Source organism: Thrips palmi, unplaced genomic scaffold, assembly GCF_012932325.1.
Source record: "Thrips palmi isolate BJ-2018 unplaced genomic scaffold, TpBJ-2018v1 HiC_scaffold_7, whole genome shotgun sequence".
In the NCBI taxonomy this organism is placed as follows: Eukaryota; Metazoa; Arthropoda; class Insecta; order Thysanoptera; family Thripidae; genus Thrips; species Thrips palmi.
This window is the reverse complement of record NW_023144634.1, coordinates 11,322,787-11,345,530: the sequence shown is the minus strand read 5'-3', so window position 1 is coordinate 11,345,530 and position 22,744 is coordinate 11,322,787. Positions and strand designations below refer to the sequence as shown.

Sequence of the window (22,744 nt, the reverse complement as noted above, 5' to 3'; positions counted from 1 at the left end):
AAGTGTGCCGGTAAACATGCCATTGCTGTTTAGCATGCCCCTCCCCCTCCCCCTTCATCGTCCTTGGAAGGCGGGTGGAGCCCTGATTCCACGCTGGCCTACTTCTCGTCCAATTCCGCGACGCGGCACGCCGAGCGCCACGCGGTTCGGCCGGCCAGACTAATTGAAAGCCAGCCTCGCTCGGAAGACGAGGACGACGAGGACGACGACGAAGGCCGGATGCGTCGCCGGAAGTTGTTGCTCTGCCGAGCCGCGCCGCTCTGTGGCCTGTGATCCGCGGGGGCGGGGCGGGGCGGGGGGCGGGGCCGGGGCAGGGCGGGGCGGGCAGCTTTAAACGGCCCCGGCGGCGAGGCGCGGCGCCCTCAATGTACTGTACTTCAAAGGAGTGACTGAGACTCCACTCCGGCCGGATAATTCGCAGTCAATTGGTTGTTATTTTGAGGACGCGGGTGGAGAGGGAACGCGCCGCGACGTCCGTATCACAACTAAAAAAGAAAGTTGTTCTCAATTATCTTCCGCTCACGTCACACAACCTCTTGACCAGAGCTGTGGACAGCCGAGGGCGGGCTCCGCCCCCCCCCCCCCCTTCTCGAGAGGCCGGCGGCGTCCGCCCTCTGATGGTTCCGAGAGTCGTTTTCGTCGCTCTGTCTCCCTCGCTCTCAAAGGGCGTCCCGTTTAGGCGCGAGAGAGACAGAGCGACGAAAACGACTCTCGGAATGAAGGCAGCCGATGGACATATTCTCCGCCCTTTTACGGCGCTCCGCTCCGCCCGCTTCGCTTCCTCATTTTATCAATCCGGCCGGATTGGCCTCGCGGCGAGCCTGGAGGCCTCTCGTCCCTCTCGTCTCGCATCGCCGCGGCGGTCCACTGAGAGTGGCGCGGGCTGGACCGTCGCGACGCGGCGGCCGAGCGCGTGGAAGGCAGGCAGCCAGCCGGGGTTCTTCGCCCGCTGGGACATCTCCAGGATGGGGGGCGGGGCCGGGGCGGGACAGTCGAGCCCACATCGTTGGAGAGCGGCACGGAGTCCTTGACGAATTTATCTGCCCCCAGGGTCAGGGGCGGGGCCGCGGGGCCGCGGCAACGGCGGGGGAGGGGTACTTAGACGTATGAAAATGGCGGGGGAGTCGCGGCCCAGTGACATCCGGGATCTCTCTCTCTCTCTCTCTCTCTCTCTCTCTCTCTCTCTCTCTCTCTCTCTCTCTCTCTCTCTCTCTCTCTCTCTCTCTCTCTCTCTCTCTCTCTCTCTCCCTCTCTCTCTGGCTGTAGACGAGAGGAGGAAGCCGCCTGGAGGCCCGGAGGCGCTGCCCGATCCCAACATCCGGTTCCCGAGACGCTCCGAAGGGAGAAACGCGGGCGTGCAAGGCGGAGCGTAGGCGGAGCGGAGCGCGGATGGCGAAGCGAGTCTCCCTTCCCTCGGCCGCTGGGTTGATTTAGGTCGCGGTCGTTTTTCCGGACGAAATGTTTTGAATTTGAGTGAAGACGACCTCGACGAGGCGGGGCGAGTCCGTCCAGTGCGGCCGGAGGCGGCCGAGGCCGTCGCTCTAATTACCAGAGAACACGATCCGTGATGCAGGAACCTTCCACCAAATAAAACACAACTTGCAAAAGAAAAGAGAAAATAAGAAAATGAGAGGTTGTTAGCCCAATTAGCAGGCGTCTGCGGCACCCATTTTATGACCGAGCTTCATTTTCGTGTGCAGCTGCTGCATTTTTTTAAAGTTTTTTTGCAAAACTGCGCCTGATAGTGTTTGCGTCGGACACCTCGTTCTCGTCGTTCTCGGCGTCCTCGCTCCGTCCTGGACGAGGTTTGACGCGGGGTGGTCTTCGCGTCATGGCGGCGGCCGGAGGGGGGAAGGGGCGCTGGTTTATGGGCGCTTGTCACCCGCAATGAGGACCCCACTACTCACGTGGGACATGGGGCACCCCACCCAACCCCGCGACCTCAACCTGGTGGTAAGCACCCCTCAACCAGCGTCAAGCACTCAACCGAAACGCGCTGTAAAGGCGCAGCAGCAACAACAAGCGGATCCAGCGCTCTGTCTTCCTCGCACTCGCGGGGCGTTCCACATGGGTGCGAGAGAGACAGCGACACCGCGTCCCGCACGCGATGCCCGTCGACGGCGAGCTCTTCGTGCGGCGGTTAGCTTCGGGTTAGGCGGCCCCTTTTTGTGTTCGCTTCGTGGGATCTCGGTGTGGCCGAGAGGCGGGGGCTGAGGGCTGTCAAGGCGGTGTCACGGGCAAGGCTTGCTGCCGGCAGCCTCCTGGCCTGCCAGCTCGGCCTGCCCCGCCCGGCCGCAACAGCGCGGTAATCATTAGGTGGGGCTTCGTTACTCTGGAGGGCCACGGAGGGCCGCGGAGGACTACAGAGGACCACGGAGGACCACGGAGGACCCTCAGGCGCCGCCACCCACCGCCTGCACATGGACGGCCGTCGCAGGCAAACAAGGGCCTCCTTGTCGTGCTCCACGGCGACGTTGCGAGGCCGGCCACGCTGCCGCCCCAGGCGCCGCGCTCCGTTCCGGGCGTTCTGCGCTCCGATTCAGAGCAGCGACGCTCTCTCTCTCTCTCTCTCCCGTACGCACACGAGAGAAACAGAGCGACGGTTCGAAGTCGGCCCGCTGCGGCGCTCCACGTGTTTTCCTGTTTTCCTCTGTCCCCCGGCGTCAGAGTCCTGTTTCGTCCTGTCCCGAGCATGCAGAGCAGGGCGCAGGCCCCGGGGAGAGTGTGACAGAGAGAGAGAGAGAGAGAGAGAGAGAGAGAGAGAGAGAGAGAGAGAGAGAGAGAGAGAGAGAGAGAGAGAGAGAGAGAGAGAGAGAGAGAGAGAGAGAGAGAGAGAGAGAGAGAGAACGGGGTGCTTCTTTGTGCTGCTGGCGCCGCGTTCCACATGAATGCTGCGAGGTGTCAGCGAGCGCGGGGGAAAGCCGAAAGCCGAGTCCCTCATTGGCGACTCAGTCCGCGACAGTCTGCGGTCTGCGGGGTGCTGCGGGGCCGGAGACAGGTGATTGTATTGTGTCGTCGCGCGGCAGGGCTGGCAGGGCTGGCAGGCTGGAAGGCCGTCTCCGCGGCGGTTGAATGATGAGGCAAGGACTTACGCAAGGCTCTGTATCATCGCCACACCATACGTTCTCTTCGACACTTCCTCGTTCGACACGCGGCGACGGCGGCGCGGACGCAGCGGCAGCAGCAAACCCCCCCACCCCCCGTCCCCGCCTCCCCCTTCCCTCGGCCCGCAACTCACCGGAAGCTTTCAAGCAAGGCCATTAAAAAGCTCACACGCTCCCACCAGTGTCTCCCCACCCCAGCACTCCCCACCCCACAAGGCCCACAGGGGGTCGCGGAGGTGAAAGCAGCCCCCTGACCTCCCCGTGGTCCCCGCATTTCGCCTTCTCATCACACCCCACGGCCACGCGGCCCCAACCCAGCCCCAACCCAGCCCCATCCGCCGGCCAGCTCACTCGATTGTTCCAGTGGAAAGATTTCGCACCGGGTGGTCCCCCCCAACTCCTCGTCCTCGCCTTGACTCCTGGCCCTGGCGCGCCATGGCGGTGACCGTGCGCTGACGGACACGTGTGGTGACAGCTCCACTCGCCACCCAACCTGGCCGGACCTGGCCGGGCGAGTGTGCTTTCAGCGCTCGCGCTTTCAGCAAGGGCTTTCAGCAGCGTCCCCCTTGGCTGGTCCCCCTGTCCCACTGCGCCTCGGTCCACGCGGACGGGACGCAGGCGGGACGGCAATCGGGTCGCCACGAGCTCATTCCCCGCGATGACGATACCGAAACGACCTCGCCGTCGACACACTGCTGCACCGCGCGGCGCTGCGTGGTGCTGCTCGGCTGTGCGAGCGAAAGCCCCCCCTCCCCTTTCGCGCTCGCCCCTCGCAGCCTGGAGTGGACGCATATTGAAATCAGCCGAACGGAGCAGCCGGCCCCGCCCCTCCCCCTGGCCGCCCCTGGCCCCGGGCCGTGGCAGCCGAGCGTGGCAGCGCGGCCGAGCCCCAGGCGTCGAAAAATACGGTCCGGTCCTTGCTATTCTGAAAATGTTTGCCCAACTCAATTTATCGCGGAAATTCTCCGTCGCTCGGTGTAGGGGCGACCCGGCACTGGCGTGGCGCGGAGGGGCGGCGGGGCGGTGGGGCCAAGGCCACGCGGAGGCCCCACGGCCAGGCGCCAAAACTACGGTCCCGGGTTCGAGTACCGCTGCCGCGGCCGGCTGCGGGGTTTGACTTTGTCAGTACCCGGGTCGTTTTCACTTAGACTCATGCTAAAGGAGGGGTCGCGTGGGTTCGCGAAATTTTTCCTGGGGGCGGAAATTTTTTGCTACAAATTTGGGGTCGCGAGCCGAAAAAGGTTGGGAACCGCTGACTTAGAGTGACAGTGACCTTGATGAGCTCGGACGGAACGGGTTGAACGTGGACAGCTGAGATCTCCCCCCACACCGGCGCCTCGCCGTACCGGGCCGTGGCGTGGCGCGGCGTGGCGTGGTTACCAGCCCGCGCCCGGACAGCCAGGGAGCGAGGTATCAAATTCCTGACAGATGAGAGATGGCTCTTCGCCTCGATGGCTGGATCTCTCCCTCCCGCTGTCTTTCTCCCTCGCCCTTCCCCCTCCCCTCCCCCTCCAACTTTGCGGAGGTGTGGAGGCGGCTTCCGTCACCTGGGATGGGATCATCTCGGCGTGGAAAGGGAGCGGCAGCACAGTGGGCCAGACGACCGTGGAGGCGGCCAAACTCTAGACGCGTTTTCAGCCCGAGAGTCGCTAGATGGGACTCGAACCGAACGAGTGACCCCACCAATGGATTGCTCTCTGAACGTCTATGAAAGTCACAAGCGTCGTGAGTATGTGCGTGCCCTTGCTTGTGTGTGTCTTATCATTCTCAAGCATAGGTACAGATTATCTCTTTCTTTGTGCTCTAGAAATGCAAAAGCACCCACCGAATTTGACAGGCCTTCCCAACCACTGCTGCCTCCGTATGGCGGCGAAGGACCGGCCGGGGGGTTGGAGGGTCGGCACGGCGCGAGCGCTGGCAACTCCTGGCAACTCCAAACTCCCCCCCCCCCTTCCGGCCCGAAGGCTGTGGTGTAGCTGTCCGGCAAACCAACCCCTTATTCACAATTTAAATTTCTACCGCGGCGTGGCGTGGCCATCAAGCGTGTTGCGGGTGCGCTAAGTGTGACCTACTTAACGTGACGCCGCGCCATGCTGCGTAGGTGCTGTGAAATGTATGGGGTGGAGGGTGTGTTTCGTGTCGGCATGCAAAAGCAGGCGGCGGGGCGGGGCGGGGCGGGGCGCGGTGTGGCGCTCCGGGGCTCAGCCTCACCTCACCCCGCACCGTGAAAAGTCCCACAGAGCTTAAAAAAAGAGAGAGATGCTTCCACTGGGCTTTGAACGCGCTCTCGCGCGTCCCGGCTGTATCAAACATTCAGGCGCACCGAGCCAGGAGCCGAGCCGGGCGCAGGCCGCATGCACTGGCTGGCGGGGCTGGCGGCCGGCGTGTCGGTTCGCGTTAATACACAGTGGGGCTGCGGGGCTCCGGGGCGCCGGGGCTGGCCTTCGGGCCTTCGGCTCCGGCATCGCTAGCTCGCTGATCCGCGACGCTCCAATCCCGAGTTGCGCGCGCCAAACTTGCTTCCAGATCCTCAAAGTAGTTTGAAGAAGAATAAGAATTAGTTAGCGGGTCGAGAGGTTTCCCCACCCAATTTCCCTTTGCAGCTGTGCCGGCGAACCGTCGGACAGCCAGGCAGGCAGGCAGACAGACAGGCAGGCAGGCAGGCAGACAGACAGACAGACAGGCAGGCTTACCGTTACATCCAGACCCGTTGCCGTGACGACCGCGCCGTCGGTCCGTCTGTCGGTCCGTCTGTCGGTCCGTGCGGCCACACTGTATTCGCGCCAGATTTCCGGTTGGGCTGAGCACACTCGGCCGGGCCGCCACCGCCACTGCTGCAGAGAGCTCATTCCGAAACGGGGCGACGAAGCCCCGTCTCTCTCGCCCCCCTACGCGTTGCGACGCGACGCCCCATGAGTGCGAGAGAGACGGAAGCACCGTTCCGGACGGCGCGGGTTTCACGGAGAGGCAAGCCTGGCCGAGCCGAGCCGAGCGACTGCCCAGCCAATCAGAACGTCAAATCGCCTTGAGCTCCCTCCTACACCAATAACTTGCCTCCCCCTAGGACTGGCATAGGGACGGCTGCAGGGTGTCCGTCTCTCTCGCACTCGCAGGGAGTTCCACAGGGTCGCGAGAGAGACAGCGCGGCGAAGCACTGCCCGGAAACTGTCTGCTGCTGCACGCCGCCGCGGCCGAGTCTGGGTCTCGGCCTGCTCGGCCTGCTCGGCGCTTCAAAGGGCGACACACCCAAAGACAGAGACAGAGGGCGCACGGGGCGCAGCCTGCCTGAGGGCGAGAGAGACAGAGTAGCCCCGGCAGAGTAAACGGTAGTGGAAAAAGTTCCTCTCTCGGTGCCCTTGGAGCGCGCACGAGAGCGGGCGAGGCGAGCAAGGCGGGCGGGGGAGAGAGGGAGAGAAAGAGGGTGAGAGAGAGAGAGAGAGAGAAAGAGAGAAACAGAGGGGATGGGGGCGACAGGGCTCTCCATTTACAGGGGTGGCAACTCAATGAGCGCTGCATCCCTTTCTGTTTTATAGCGGGCCGGGCGCCACTGGGTAAATTTGCTACAACCGCCACGGCCGGCCGAGGCCCCACAGTGTGGCGACACAGACACATAGCGATTCACACAACCAGATTTTCGACGCGGACAAAGTTTCTGAGCGGGCGTTTTTCTAACGCGTTGAGTTGTGACTTTGCACTGACGGTTGCTTTCCTTTCTTCTGTTCGCAGGGACACGATGTGAGCCGCGGGGGCCGGTAGAGGGGAGGGTGGAGGATGGACGGGCTAGAGCTGGCCAACGGGCTGGCCACCGTCGTGGCCTTGGCCGCGGACAACCTCACGGCGTCCCCGACCTCGCCGACGTCACCGTCGTCCACCCTCTCGACATGGGGGTCGTCGTCGCCCTCGCTGCTGGACGTCAACGCGACGTCCACCGAGGCGCCCGGCAGCAAGTCGCGGTACTCGCTGTCCGAGATGGTGGTCATCGCCATCCTGGCCGGGTCGCTGTCCATCATCACGGTCGTCGGCAACTCCATGGTCATGATCTCCTTCAAGATCGACAAGCAGCTGCAGACCATCAGCAACTACTTTCTGTTTAGGTGGGTATGGGAATGTCTGCCGGCACCCGCACGGGGCACCGTTATCTGCGCCCTCCCACCCCGGACAAGCACGCCACGGGGCGTGGCACCGCGCGGCACGGTGGGTCGCCTTCGCCTGTCAGCGCCAACGCTGCTTCACAGCATCGCTGCGCTCGGCATGTAGGCCGGGGAGCGGTCGTGGCGTCTATCTGTCTGTGTTTCTGTCTGCCTGCGCTCTGCCTGCATCTTGCACATCGAACTGCAAGTGCCAGGGGCCAGGGGGATGGGATGGGATGGCTCGATTGGTCATGTCACCAGCCAGTGCGCTTGACGTTGTATGCTGGTTTCGATTCCCCTCGACAGCCCCTCCCCTCAAACCACGCACGGCGAAAGCAGAACCAGGGAATCCCAGGCCATCCAGGCGATCCATTGTGGTCCAGCCTCCCAAGTTCAGGAAGTTGGCACAGCACCGCGGGGCACAGCGCCTGTGGGGTCGAGGGTAGGCAAGCCCGCTGGGCAGTCGAGTTGAGCGGCTTGCCTACCCCCGACTCCACAGGCGCTAACAGTGCAGCAGAAGTACTGAATGTCTAAGAAACTTCCGAGAAAGCGCACTCTATACGAGCTCCAAAATCCGCTTTACTCTCAGTCCAATACTGACTTTCTCCTCGGTAGATACGCGTTGAGCAAGTATAATACTGTGACCAATTTACGCGGTAAAACGGTTTCCGAAAGTTCATTTTGCGAGCGCACTGGCGGGGGTCTCTAATGGCGGCGTGCGCCAATGAAACGCAAACCGTGGGACGAATCGCGGAAACGATGTGGAGCGAAGATCTAGAGATTGCCACCCATGTCATTATTAGCAGAACCTAACCTCGAAATTGAGGTCGGCCGAAAGCGGCGAGGACGGAGTGCGGCGGGGCCGGGCGGGGCTGTCTTTGGCTCTAGCTCTGGCGGGCTGGTTGGCGGGCGGGTTGGCGGGCTGGTTGGCAGGCTGGGGCAACACGAGGTGTTGGCCTTGCGGTGGAGGGGGTTGTTGGCTCGACAAACGTGGCCGGCGACGTGCCTCCCGTCATCCCGTCCATCCTTTATGCCTTACACAAACCTGCTGCATCACGCCGCCGTGGCGCCGCGCCGCTCTGTGGCGTGGCGACACGGCTCGACTGCGCATGGATTCGCTTGGCCTATTCAGCCCGCTTCAAATATTCAAACCGCCGGCAGTTTGAAATGGATCGTGGGTGGGCTGGAAGCGAGGCCGGAACCTAGCCTCAAACCGATTCGATTTTCGTGTTCAGTAAAGGTGGCGGTACGATGTATCTTTTACCCGCGCTCCCACATTACGGGCGAAAATAAAAAGTTACAAGAGCTGCTAAAGAAGTTACGATCCCGGAGATACTCCGCGCCCGAGTGACTCTCCACGGTAGCCACGGGGTGGTCCCTCGCCGCGGAGTCCGGCCGGGGTCTTTCCTCATGCACCTCGCACAGTGGGCCGGAGACCGGTGGAGGCGGTCGAAATCCTGGAGGCGCATTGAGTTCCACAGTCTTTAGACATGACTCGAATCGAGCGTGTGACCCCACCAATGGATTCCTCGTTCGGAGAGCAGTCCATTGGTGGGATCACATGTTCGGTTCAAGTCCTGTTTAGCGACTCTGGAGCTCAAAACGCGTGCGATGGGATTTTCACTACCTCCACCGGTCTTCCTGGTCCTCTGTGCGGTGGCTCCTTGAGCACCCCGCCTTACGTGTCTCCGCCCCCCGACCGCCTTCGCGACTGCCTGACTGACTGCGCCTGACGCTGTGTTGCCTGTTCCCGCAGCCTGGCCGTGGCCGACCTGGCCATCGGGCTCATCTCCATGCCGCTGTTCACGGTGTCCGCCTTGATGGGCTACTGGCCGCTGGGCCCGCACGTGTGCGACGCGTGGCTCACGCTGGACTACCTCAACAGCAACGCGTCCGTGCTCAACCTGCTCATCATCTCGTTCGACCGGTACTTCTCCGTGACGCGGCCACTCACCTACCGCGCCAAGCGCACCACCAACCGGGCGGCCATCATGATCGGTGAGTCCGGGAACTGGAAGTCGACAGGAGTGTCGAAAGGACCTTTTTTGTTGAAATTTTGACTGAAAGCAGTCACAAAAATTGCTGACAAAACACTGAGGCCGGGAAACGAGAGACAAAGCAAAGTCGAGGGCTTCCCAGGCTCTGCTGCCAGTGGCTTGCCGGTGCTTCGCCGTTCGGCTGATGGCACAGGGCAACCGCAGAGCACCAGTCGGCCGGCCTGGTGTCCCACATGTGCAGGGCAGCGGAGCCAGCCGGACCAGCGCTTGTTAGGTTAGGTTTGTGCAAAGTTTGGCGCGAAGGATACCCGGCCAGGCACGGCCCCGGCGGCACGGCCCTGGCACGGCCCTGGCACGGCAGTGTGGGTGAAGTAGTTGTGTTGTCGCAGCGCAGCTAGCGTGGGTGGGGTCGTGCCGGACCTTGTCTCCGAACGTGCCAGCACCAGCTGCCTCCACACCGCCCCCGCGCCCCCGCCTCCGCCCCCGCCACCCCCGCCATACCGAACGGCAAACATTCTGTGAATAAACAAAGGCTGGTAACAGCGTCATCCATTTACTCCGCGCCCGCCCAGTCGCGGCCGGCGTCCTTCGCGGCGCGGTGCCGCTCAGAGCTCAGGGATCCGTTAACTTTTTAATTTGCAGATTTTGCCAGTGGATCCCCGGTCCGCGCCAATCATGGCGCGGCTGCAATTTTAAAATTCAATTTCGAGACGTGTCATCGGCCTCATACGTTCGCAGGTGCTTTCGAGCAAGTTGCGAAACTGAACAACGTGCTACAAAGTACGTTCTGTGTGTACAGTCAACTTCAAGAAATTAAAAGTTCGAAAATGGAAAGGAAAATGTAGAACTCTACACCCCCTCCCCAGTCGACAGTTCCGAAATGTTCATTCATGGCGTCCGCGCAACGGGCGGTATGAGGAAAGTCGCCCAGGGGGACGCCGCACAGTGGGCCAGAAGACCGGCTTTCACAAATTCAGTGAAAACACGGCGGCAGGTCCCCCAGTGCCCTGAATGGGGCTGGGCCGACCGGGACGGCCTTTCGCGGTGTGGCGGCTCAGCCTGCCGGCTGTCGCACTGTCGCGCTGTCGCCGCCCGCCTGTTGTAATACCCCATATCTTTCCGGCGCGCCGTATGGGGCGCTGTGGAGACGCGATCGGATTCGGGGAGGCGTTGTTCCATTGGGATATTGCTGGCATTGCTGGCGCTATCCACTGCGCACCCACCTGTGGGTGGACAGGCGTGGTGCTGTGTGAAAGCGCGTAGCGCGGCGCGGTGCTGCGCGGTGCGCGTAGCGGGGCCGGGCGGGGGCCGGGCGGCCAGGGCAGCCCACTGCCTACTGCGTATTGATTCCCAGTGTAGGCATGCCCTAGGCACGCCGTGGCCGCGGCAATAGGGGACGAGAAACACCCTCTCCCTCTTCTCGGCCTGCTCGGCCAGCTTCTCGTCTCAAAACAATCCGAAAGTCAACATTCCCGGCGGCGGCACGGCGGCACGGCGGCACTTCGGAGGCAGCTGGGTCGCCATGGAATGCCAGGCCGGATGTTTGAGGACCCGCAGATCGATTCCGAACTCCGCTCTCTCTCTCTCTCCTCTCTCTCTCTCTCTCTCTCTCTCTCTCTCTCTCTCTCTCTCTCTCTCTCTCTCTCGCACTCACGGGGCGCCTCGTAGGGGAGCGAGAGAGACAGAGCGACGAGGGCGGAGGGTTGGCTCCGGGCTGCGGTCGCCCACTCAGTCCAGCGGCTCCAGACTCTAAGGAGCCGCCTCGCCTTCCAGCCGCCCGAGCCGCACCGGACCGCATCGGACCGAACCGGTCAACCGGCAGCAATGCAGATTGGACCGGGCTCTACCACTAACAAGCCGAAAGCGGCAAAGCGTCCTTTACATGAGGTCCCCTGTGCGGCGACGAGGCTGCCGAGGCCGCCGGACGGCCGCTTGGGTTGCCTAACGGGCCGGCGCTGATGAGCTGTGACGGCGTGGTCCATTGGCAAGCGTGTCAGCTTTCCGACCAGGAGCCCGAGGGTTCGAACCTTGGTACCGCCTCATTTAAAATATGAGAGCGGAGTACTGACTTTAAGTGTTCAGACTTTCCCTATATCATGCTCCTTCCCATACCCCCTTGAAAAAAAGTTATTCGAATATGAAAGAATTTTGGCGCCGCTTTTAGTTTTCTTCTCACTCACGTTTAATTTTTCTTGTACGCGCTCAAGGACGCAACGCAACATCACTCGTGTATTTTCCCTGGACACAGCGAAGGCGGAGCGGAGAGGCAGAAGAATGACAAAGATGGTTCATTACAAGGCAATTTGTGGTACAGTCCGAAGCCCATATTTCTCTGGCCGCTCCACACCGCGTGCTCCACTCCGCGTGCCTCTCGGTGTGCCTCTCGGTGTGCCGGGCGATTTGCCGCAATTCAAGGTCGACCTTCCCCTCCGCGAGGTAAACAACTTGGCGGCGCCCAGGCATCAACCCTTCCACGTCCACGTGGGGACCGATATTAGTCCTGGCATTTTGCCCGCTGGAAAGCCCTGCAAGAAGCCGTATCTAATTTTTTGAAATCAAATTTGCGCCCTTTTGTTGAGCCTTTTTTTTGTTTTGCAATGTTTCTTTTGCAGAACCGTGTGGTGGGACGAGGGGAGATTGAAATGCCAGTGCTAATCATTTTAGGGTAGTGGCGGCCGCTCTAATGCGTCCTGCCAGCGGGGCGAAAGGGGGGGGGGGAAGGGGGGTGCGGTTTGGACCAAGCCAGGAGCGCGTACTTGACTAGACACTGTCGTTGGCTGTTACTCCGGGTTTGTTGACCCCCTCCCCCTTTTCTCCTTCCCCCGCACAGTGGGTCAGAAGACCGGTGGAAGCGTTTTGAGCTCCAGAGTGGTTAAGTGAGAATCGAACCGAACGTGTGACCCCACCAATGGATTCCTCGTTCGGAGAGCAATCCATAGGTGGGGTCACACGTTCGGTTCGAGTCCTACCTAGCGACCCCGGAGTTCAAAATAAGTTTGAGATTTTGACCGCCACCACCGGTCTTGTGGCCAACTGTCCCGCGGGCCGCCGGCCACTGCCGCCAACGAAACGGCGACGGTCGCGACCTCGCGGCGAGTCCGCCGAGCTCGCCGACGATCGACTTGGCGTGTAGGCGACGACGACGGCCAACCTCCGCCAGGGCCGGAAGGGGGTCACGTGGTGTGCCCGTGTGTTTCGCGCGGGGAAAAGACCCGCTGTCCGGTCGGAATGCGTCCCGCCATGTCCTAGTCCCACCGCGTTTCGGCCGGCGATGGCGGGTCGATAATGGGCGAGAGAGAAAGAGAGAGAAAGAGAGCGTGAGTGTGAGAGAGAGCCGCGGCGTGAAAACAGGAAGTAATTTCGGCGCCGGCTTTTCGGTTTAAACGCGTCTGCAGTAATTCGCAATGGAAACTCGCTACGAGTGGGGCGGAACTACGAGAACAACAACAAAAACAACAACAAGAACAAGCAGAGGGGGAGCGGAAGGGAAACGGGAGTTTCGCGCCAAAAGCAAAACTTGGTAATTAAAAAAAAATGTTTTGGGTGTTTTGAAAAGTGTGTGATTAAATGGCCGATGTGCAGCGAGCGCGGCTGGAAGGGTTGATGAGGGCATCGAGGATCATTCATGGCGGGCACGGCCCGGCACGGCCCGGCGCGGCCACCAGAGGCCAGGCATTACTGTGTTGCATACTATATGGGCGGCCCATTATCAAGGGTTAGGGAGCGTCGTAATGAGGCTTGTTTGCTTGGGAGGGGGGGGGGGTCCTACAAGCGGAGGAGGTGGGGGGGTGGAAGTAGCCCTCCACGCACAAGACTGCAGCCAAAGCATCATCAGTTTTGGGTCTTCAATGCACGAGCACTCTTGAAGCAAGGGCCCCGAGAGATGTTGCTTTTGCGGAGCGTGGTGGAGTGGTGGGCAAGGTAGAGAAAAGGGAAAGAGGGGGGGGAGTGGTGGGGGTGCAGCCGTTTGAAGGCCACCGCGCTGGAAGATCCGCGCCGCCGCGGCACCTCCGAGTTGAGGTCGTTCAAACAACTCAAGTCATTCGCAAACTTTGCCACCTCCCCTGGCTGCTGCTGCTGGCTGCCGCTCCAGGGTGGCCCTGGCGCCCCCCCCCCCCCCCCCTCCTCGCCCTCATTGTCCGAGGGGACCTGGGCGCCACCTATGCAGCGCATGGCGGCGCACGGCGTCGTGGTGGGGCTGGCCGGGGCCTCGGCGCCAGCAGCAGCACGCTCTGTCTCCCTCGCACTCATGGGGCGTGCCGTAAGGGTGCGAGAGAGACGGAGCGACTCGGACCCCGGCCGGGCCTTGGTAAGGCCTGGGGCCCTCAAAGGGGCCGCACGAGGCGGAGGAGGAAGGCCCTGCTGTGTTGCAGCCATGCTCGCCTTGTTCCGCGGCACCTTGATGTCCTGACGGACGGCGCCCAAGTTAGTTGCTCGTCCCTCCGCTCCGTGTGGCGCTGCGCGCGCTGCATTCCGCACGTAGCGCGGGGCGGCGCGGCGCGGCTTAACCTTGGAACAAACTTTGGCCATATTTACGAACTGGCCGGGCCGGCCTTGCGCTCCGCCTTGAGGGCGCTGCCTGGCGCTGCCTGGCATGGCTGCGCCGAGCCGAGCCGAGGAATGCCCCGGCATGGAATTGCAATTTGGCTGCTACCTGATAACAACATTCCGGGACCAACAAGCGCCAAACGCGGCCACGCCTTCTCAAGGGGATGACGCACTTGGCGGACCGGGCTGCGAGGCGCACTGCGAAGCACACTGCGAAGCACACATGGAACGACCCGTGGGGTGCGAGAGAGACAGAGCAGCGCTGGGAATCAGCCTGCAGGCGTGGTGTCCCTCACAGCGGCACTCTGCAAATTAAGCTTCAAACCGCTCTCTCTCTCTCTCTCTCTCTCTCTCTCTCTCTCTCTCTCTCTCTCTCTCTCTCTCTCTCTCTCTCTCTCTCTCTCTCTCTCGCTCGCTCGCTCTCTCCCACAAAGCACAGGAGGAAACGGGCCGTTTGGCAGCCGGCGTGGCCGGGCGGGGGAAGGGGGGGCGCCAATTTTAAAGTGTTTCGTTCCACGACTGATGTTGGCGCCATTGTTTCCGCTGCCACTCGGGACGACCCGGCCGACCAGGCCCACCCGGGGAGGCATGATTTACAACCGTTTACGTCCCAACCGCGCCGCGCGCCGCCCAACCCCTTCTTGTTCTCCTTGTTCGACAGCCTGTTGTTGTTGTTGTTGATATTGTTGTTATTGTTGATGTTGCTCTCTTATTTCGCCTGACAGAGCGCGCCCCCGGAGCAGATCAAGCCTCTGTGTGTGTGTGTGTGTGTGTGTGTGTGTGTGTGTGTGTGTGTGTGTGTGTGTGTGTGTGTGTGTGTGTGTGTGTGTGTGTGTGAAGGGAGGTTACGCCCTTCACGATGCTGCAGGATGCATTGTGGCAACCTCCTCCGCTCCGGAACAAAAGGCAAAGGGAAAGACTCTGACAGCTGGCACAACAAATCTCAGCAGCGGCGGAGAGATGCAAATGCTGCGCATTTTTTTTTCATTCATATATCTGGCGGTTCCGAAGGACGTTTGGTTTGTGTACCCCCGTCTTCTTGGGAACTTCCAGACCGCTATCTCGGAAACAGGTTGCCGTTTTTGAAACGGCTCCGCGCGAGTAGAGGAGAGGCAGTGGTTGCGTCGGGTGGTTTGCAAAAAGAGATAGAGAGGGAGTAACTTTGTTGCTGGAGATGTTCGCCCGGCACAATTCTCGCGCGCCTATACACGCTGTCAACGCGTGTATTGAAAGGGAAGTGCGGAAAGGGGGAGGGGAGGGGGGGAGCAGTTCTGTGCGGTCGGCCCGGTCGGCCCGTCACTCACCGCCTTATCTCGTGAGACTCCCAGTTCCGGCCCCACGCGGGGACGGCCCGCCACGCCACGCCGCGCACAGTGGGCCAGAAGACCGGTGGAGGCGGCCAAAACTCTAGACGCGTTTTGAGCCCCAGAGTCGCAAAATGGGACTGGAACCGGACGTGTGACCCTACCAATGGATTCCTCGTTTGGGGAGCAATCCATTGGCGGGGTCACACGTTCGGTTCGAGTCCTGTTTACCGACTCTGGAGCTCAAAACGCGTCTTGAGGTTTGGCCGCTCCCACCGGTCTTCTGGCCCACTGCGCCACGCCGGGCCGCGCCACGCGTGTAGGGCGTCGCGGTGTGGGCGACCTTCACCGCGCCTTTTGGACAAAGTCTACCAAGGTGCTGCGGGGAAAAAAAAATTGAAGCTCACAGAAAACATATCTCTGAGTAGTGTTGGTGTTAGTTAAGGTTTATTCGGTCACAGCAGAGCTAGGTGCAGAGTGGTCACTCGGGTCTATTTTGGCGCCAAAATGAATGAAACCGCCCTCTTGAAGCCTTGCCCGCTCGCCGTCGGCTGGGCGTCCGCAAGGCTCGCCCTGTCCGGCCAAAAAGTCTGTCCGCCCTGAGTAATTAATTGCATGCAAGCGCGAGGCAGCGAGGCAGCGAGGCACTCAGGGCTGAAAGCAGTGTGATCAATATTACAGCACCTGAGGAGGAGCTGCTTCCCCCACCCACCTTTCCTTCTCCTTCTCCAAAGTGATGCGCAGCCCCTTCCCCCCGCCCGGCCCGCCCCCAGCTGTGCTGCTGCAGGACCCCCAGAAGGCGTCAAGGCATGTGGAAGCATCTGGTGAGGGCATCTCTGAGCTGCTTCAGGACCATCTCAAAGTCCTCTAGCAGCAGGGCTGCGCTGGTGGAGGTGGTGGTGGTCGACTCTGGAAGCGTTTCTGGAAGACCACTTTTTTGGAAGGCCTCTGGACGGCCTCTGGACAACCCCTGGAAGGCTCCTGGAAGGCCCATGCAAGGCTTCGAGAAGGTGTCTGGAAAAAAATGTCTTTCTCCTGAACAAATCTGAGGGGCCCAAAAGCGGTCGCCAAAAACAGGAATCTGGGAGGGCGGCCGGCGAAACCTCGCGGTTCTTGTTCTTGCGTCATCGACTCGGCCCAACCATCTGGTCGTTTCCCACATGCAGAAAAACAGACGCTGCCGACTCGAACCCACGGCCTTGAGCACACCGCGCGGTCACCTTGACCACTCGGCCAGGCGCGAGGCGCGGACAGCCACGCTGCGCTTCCTTCTTTGAAGACCCGGCCGGCACTGATTGCAGGTTTATCTGGAAAAGTTTAGCGACAAAGGCGGGGGGGCCAAGGCAACCCCAGAGGCAAGCCGCGGCGTTCTTTCAAATTGCTTTCCTTTGTGCGTCGCGGCTGGCGCGGCACGGCACGGCACGGCACGGCGCGCTGGGCGACGGCAGCAGCATGGCCAGCTGGGCGATAATCCCAGCGCCAGCATGACCAGCGGCATTTTCTCATAACTTTTCTCTCCTTCCCGCTCACTTCTCTCCTTTTTCCTCTCTCATTTCCCCCGTCAAAAGCGGCTGACGAGCGAGGACGCCGTGCCGCCGCCGTGCCGCTGCTCGGTTTCCGGATGCATAATCAGCGCGTCAACAGGTAGCCGGGCCTTGTTAATTCCAGGTAGAGGTGGACCGGGTTCTGGGGCGGCAGCATGGCGGCAGCGCACTCTGACATTCCCCCGTCTTGCACCGCCCTGTCGCCCCGGAGGCAGGCAGGCGGCCAGGCAGGCAGGCAGCCCCGGGCCTTCCCTTTGTGTGCCCTGCCGTTGACGACCCACATGGTGTCCAGCCCGCCCAGGCGCCAGTGACTGGGATTCTGTACCCTGGGCCGGGCGGCAGCATGGCGGCAGCCGCAGCGGCGGCAGAGGCCGGCCAGGCGCCTTGGAGATTGTCGTGGATGGGTTGTAACTCACAATGGAAGGCGACCTTAAGCCCCTCCCCCTCTCCGTGGTGTGACTACGGCTGGCCGTCGTCGGCGAGGGTTCGGGGTTCGTCCGTCGGGATGCCGGCAGCCAGGACGACGCCGACGACCCCCGGCCGACTGGTTGCGGCCGCTGCGTCGTTAGACTTTTTATGTGGTTAAGTTTTATGACGCGTACCGAGACTTTATAGAGGCAGATAGCAGCACGGCTTTGCGGGAAGGGGAAGTGAGGGGAAGTGGGGCAGCGGGGCAGCCTCCGCCCGCCTCGGCCTCATCCGACTGGACTCGTTGTTTGCACGGACTGCTGTTGTTCGTTGTCGTTGTTGTGGTGGCGCGCCACGGCGGTGCGCGCTCCACTTACGCCCACTTCTTCATCTTCTTCTTGTTGTTTGAAAAGCGCGCCGCTTCTTCACTCGCCTTGAAGCCCGGCACCATCGTGGCCTGCAGCGCGGGCAGGGCAAAGCAAAGGCAAAGCGAGGCAACTGCAAAACGGGGCAAAGTGTTCACAAGTTTGGCGGCTGCTGCTACGGCCGTGCCCTGCGTTGGTCTGCCTGGACTGCCCGGACTGGCTGGTCTGGCCCTGACACAGCGCTGGAGTCCGCCGGCGCGGCGTGCGCGCCGAGCGCCCGCGGGCCGCGGGGTAGGCAACTCGCCGGCCGCTGTGTGTGGCGGGCCGGGCCGGGCCGGCGTTCAAAGACTCGCTCTGTCTCCGTCTCCCTCGCAGCCCTACGGGGCGCCTCGCGAGTGCGACAGAGACAGCTGCTGCGCTCGCCGTGCTCCAGGCCGGGCCGTCTCCGCCCTCAGTCATGCCCCGGTTGCTGTTTTTGTTTTTGTGTTGTTGCTCCTTTTTGGTCGCGTTCCCCCGCTGCTCGCAGCGCGCCCATTTAGGCACGTTCCGAGGGCCGGGGCCGCCGGGGCCGCCGGGGCCGGGGGCTGACCTAGTGTCGTTTACTGCCATTTGCCCGGCAAACGACGCCCTGCCGGCCCTGCCGCCGGGGCAGTGCGGGGCCGGAGGCACGGTCCGGGCGAACCGTAAAGTCTCGGGGACTTTCAAAGACTCGAGGCGAGGGCGCTGCTGCCGTAACTCGCTTCCCAAATTCCATCTCCATCTGGAGACTGGCGCTCCAGGGCGATATCGGCGCCGCGCCGACAAAGCTGGAATTTTCGGCGCGCGCTTTTGGCTTTCGGCCTTTGGCTTTCGGCGCGCTGGAGTCTCCAGCGTTGCAGGCCGCCTGGCGGCGCTCGGCCACTACTCGGCCGCTGCCGATAAACGATAGTTATTATCAGCGAGAAATATTTTCGAGTGGCGCTCTGCCATTTATAGACAAGTAGGCCGAGCGTGGCCGAGGGCGCCGACGGCCCAGATGGGGGCGGAAAAGGCGCCTCTTGCATCTAAGTGGGACTGCCGGCAGGCCGGGCCGGGCAGGGCGAGGACCAGTGCGGACCGGCGAGGGCCGGCCCCAGAGACAGAGCTCGCCCCCGGGCCCGCCCCCGGGCCCGCCCCCGGACCGCAGGGAGGCCCACGGCGACGAGCAGCGTCCAGGGAGGGGGGGGGAGTACGGCTGGAGGGTGCTAGCTGTGAAGATAGATAAAAAAGAGGGAGAACACGGGTAAAATGACTCCTAGTGAGCGCGCTGGAAAGGGGTGGGGGGCTCAGATGCATGGGGCAGTGGCGTGGAGCAGGGGGCGATGGCGGCTTGCAGATAGAGGACGGCGACGACGACCTCAGCAACAACAAGGCAACAAACGCTTGGACGAGTCGGCGGCAGTCGAAGGTGCAATGTTGATGTCGTCGGCGAGGCCTTTTCTGATTGGAGACGCGAGAAGCGAAACAACAGCACCCCCTCGCTCTTCCCCTCGGCCGCGCCCGAGCCACGCCCACGCCGCCGCGAACCGCCTGCACTACGTGCCGAGTGCTCGGCTGATGAAATGGCCGGCAGTTATAGTACTTGGCTTGATCCGGTGTCGCGTCGTCGCCACTCTCCTTTTATTTCGTCTCTCCAGTGGGCCGGCTCCCTCCCTCCTCTCGCTCCCTTCCCCCCCCCCCTCTCTCTCTCTCCCTCTGCCTGGAGCCCCAAGGCGTCGCGGCTTGGTCCGCGATTTATTATGGTAAGCCAATTTGAGGCTTTGGCGGAATCGATGGCGCGGAGGTCAAGGCGGCATTAAGGAAGCAATAACGCGTGCGAGGCCGTCTCTGTCTCACTCCGCCCCGGCCTCGTCTTCGTCGCGTGTCATCTCCTCCATTTTTCACCATTTATCTGCCTGCGCCAGCCCCCCGACCCCTCACCTTTCCCCCGCCCAAAATGCGGGATAACACCCGAAGCCCAAGGCCGCGCGGCCACACCCACGCCCTCCTCTTTTGCCAAAATCTCGATCATCATGCCCCCCGTATGCGCGGTTTTTTCGCCATGACGTCATCCCCGTTGTGCGCGCGCCTCTGTTCTCTCAACAACAACACGAGCAACAACAGCAAGAGTTTGAAAGCCGCGGGCTTGATGCTGGGCCTGGCGTGGGCTGTGGCGGAGCGCGGCGGATGGACCCAGCCGGTGTAAAGGAGGGCCGGCCGTCGCACAGTGGCGGAGCGAAAAGCACTTGCCGCGTCGCCGGGCAGAGGGAAGACCCCCCTCCCCCTCTCTCTCTTTCTACCCTCAGTCCGTTGCAATCAAAGAGACAAAACCGAGTTGACAATCCGACACTCGGTTCAGAGGCAACGAGATAATAACGCAGACAAGCAGCAAAGCCTTTTCCCTCCCCTTTCTGCGCGAGGGTGTTTGTTGAACAACAAAGTGGGACAGAAAACACGTTTTTATTCGGCGTGTTGTGCCCGGCACGCCGCCACGCCACGGCCCGCCACCCCACCCGGTGTGCCAGTGTGCCGCGACTCGGCGGTGTCACCCGCAGACTCCCGCCAGGCCGACCAGACGCAAAAAAGAAAAACAAAGTCGAAACAAAAGAGGAAAAAAGAAACAACGAGTGTAAAAGCAAATGAATAAAACGAACTAGAAAACGGCGGCGTCGCCTCGCTTCGCTTGCTTCGCTCGCACACTGAAACACGAGGGAGTGTCGGCTCGCAGTCCGCTCCGATCGCTTTGTGGAAAGTAGTTGATGGGATGGCTCGTCCCCGTCCGTCCCTGGTTGGCTTCGTTAGACCAACTTTCCTGCTCGCCGTGAGCGTGGGCGGCCTGGCGCGGCGTCGCACTCCGCGTTCCGCAAGACGCCGCACAGTGGGCCAGAGGACCGGTGGAGGCGGCCAAAACTCCAGACGCACTGCTGCAGAAAACGCGACGTCGTTTTTCATTTCCAGGAGAGCCCGCGCGCCTCCACCAAAAACTTGAATCTGAAATTGAATTTTAACGCTAAGCGATTCTGCCGGCCGTTTACGAGATAAAGACCCCCAGCTAGTTGGTTAAGTAGCGCCGGGCCTGGCCTAAGTCCCGTATATTGGGAACTTAGCGGGTTTCGCGGTGTGCGCTCTCTCTCTCTCTCTCTCTCTCTCTCTCTCTCTCTCTCTCTCTCTCTCTCTCTCTCTCTCTCTCTCTCTCTCTCTCTCTCTCTCTCTCTCTCTCTCTCTCTCTCTCTCTCTCTCGCACACACTGTGTGCAGCCAGCGGGAGGCGAGGAAGGTGAGGCCCTGTTCAGTGAGTTTCGAGGGTGGGAAGGTTTCAAGTTGCCTATTGTGTGTGGCGCAGCCGGGCGCGGCGCGGCGCGGCACGGCTGGCCTTGCATGTGACGTCGAACAGCCTCATCAGCGCTACGTGATTCCCAGTGGGCGTCGGGTACCCACACTGCAAAGCACCACAACGAGGCCTGGACTGCCCAGCACTCGTCATGCCGGTTCCATTGTACTTTGTACAACGATTGTTGTACTTTGAAAATACAATAAATTCCTGATAAAAAATTTGCCAGTAATTTGTGTACTTTTGTTGTGTTTTTTTCTTGCAGTGTACTCCGCACTGCCGGACCCCTTTCTTTGCACATCCAAACGGGCGGGGCTCCTCTCGTCCCAGCCGCGACGTGCGGGGGCATAGGCATTCGGGCTCTTGCCTCTTGATTTCCATCAGCAGAGCGCCCCCCCCCCCCAGCTCGCACTGGTATTCGCAATCCGTCTTTCTCTCTCCCTCTGCTCGTGGCCCATGGGACGCCCGCGCTAACTCTGCTAACACGGCTAACTTGGCTTCCGTTTGATGTCAGCAATGCCAGATTAAAACTCATCCCGCTGCAGTGTCCATGTGTGTGTGCGGGCACGCCTGGGCGCCTGTGTGTGCGTGTTTGTATGCGCGTCTGTGTGTGCTTTTGAGTGTGCTCTGTGTGTTGTGCTGGCCACCCGGCAGCTGCAAATCCCGTTCGCTCACTGGCACCAAATTGGGCGAAATTAAACACACAACTACTCGGCTGGCTGGGCGAGCGTTGGTAATCAACGGGGCTTTAGAGCCGCTTTTCAGAACTACTCAGGCGTCAGAGTAGACACTGTCCGTGGGCTGCTTCCATGCTTCCATCTCTCCTTCTGTCTCGCACCTGTACTGTATGGGGCAGATGAGAGCGAGGAAGACACCTAGCTACGAAATCGCCCAGTCCGTGCAGAGCAGTGGGCAAAATACTTCCTTTTGAAAGCGGAAAACGGTGAGGGCGCTGCCGCCACAGAGACGGGTGGCGGTTTGTAGTTCCTGCACGGACTTCCCTCGCATGCGGGTGTCAAGCGACGTCACTGCTACCTCCTCCTCCCCCTGCCCCCTCTTTACCTTGCGGTGCAAAAGCACACACACATGATGTGGGCGTGTGGGAGACCCCTCTTCTGAAATTCTCTGACTTGCCATCCCATACCTGCGCTCCTCGCCCCTCCCCTCCCGTCCTCCTTCGTCAACCCTGCGAGACATGCCGAGCGGTGCCACGGCAGTGCCAGCGGCGCCAGCCAGCGCGTGCGTGCCCGCCGTGCCCGCCGTGCCACTACACTGCAGGCTCCGCAGCGCAGACTCGGCGGATTCGCAGCGAGTGGAGAGAGCTAGTCGGAAAAGACGGACATTCTTCCACAAGAGTATTATATGGCTCGGTGTTACACGACTCTTCCATGACAATGATGGCATCGCCGTGCTCCTGGGAAAGACTTTAACCCCAGTTTATCTCTTCTCTCTCACACTCTCAACGAAATGGATGCTCGACGGTCTACGCCCAGCCCAGAGCAAGCAAGGCAGAGAGGAGCAAAGTTTGCTTTCCTTCGGCGAGGCTATTTGTTTGCTGGTCCGGGTATTTTTTGGTGCTTCGCCGTCCAGTGTTGCCACTAGAGAAGGCGAAAATTCCCCTCGTGTACCAGTGCTGAAAGGGTTGCCAGCTCCAGGCCGCCTGGGCCGTGTTCAAGGCGATGTCGCCTCAGTAGGCGGACTAAGTCGGCCATCCCGCTTTGGACGCTGATGCATTGTGGGAATTTTTTCCCCTCTACTGGCAGCACTGTTGAAGTGTGTGGTAGGCAAGTGGCGGCATGGCGCGGGCTTCCGGCCACTCAGTGGTCCACGAAATGGCAATGGCCCTCCGCTCGGCTTCCCCGGCGCGGTGCTTCCAACACGCGACGCTGAGGATAACGTCACGCCTTCCGTGAGCGCATCCAATGCCTTTCGATTGTACTGCACATTGCAGTTCGCTGCGGTCCGCTGCGGCCCGCCAGCCCCGCCGACCTCAATCTGAATGGGCCGGCACGCCTCG

The 22,744-nt window shown here is 61.4% G+C and overlaps 1 protein-coding gene across 5 annotated transcripts in view; it reads left to right on the top strand.

Annotated features, from left to right (window-relative positions):
• Nucleotides 1-22,744, top strand: part of LOC117652389 (muscarinic acetylcholine receptor DM1) — a 56,225-nt gene that overhangs the window by 22,393 nt on the left and 11,088 nt on the right. For all 5 annotated transcript variants that reach the window (XM_034397254.1, XM_034397251.1, XM_034397253.1 and 2 more), the window contains exons 2-3: nt 6,831-7,198; nt 8,991-9,232. In XM_034397254.1, the coding sequence (XP_034253145.1) occupies nt 6,876-7,198; nt 8,991-9,232 (565 nt within the window). In that variant the 5' untranslated portion in view covers nt 6,831-6,875. The remainder of the gene's footprint in view (nt 1-6,830; nt 7,199-8,990; nt 9,233-22,744) is intronic.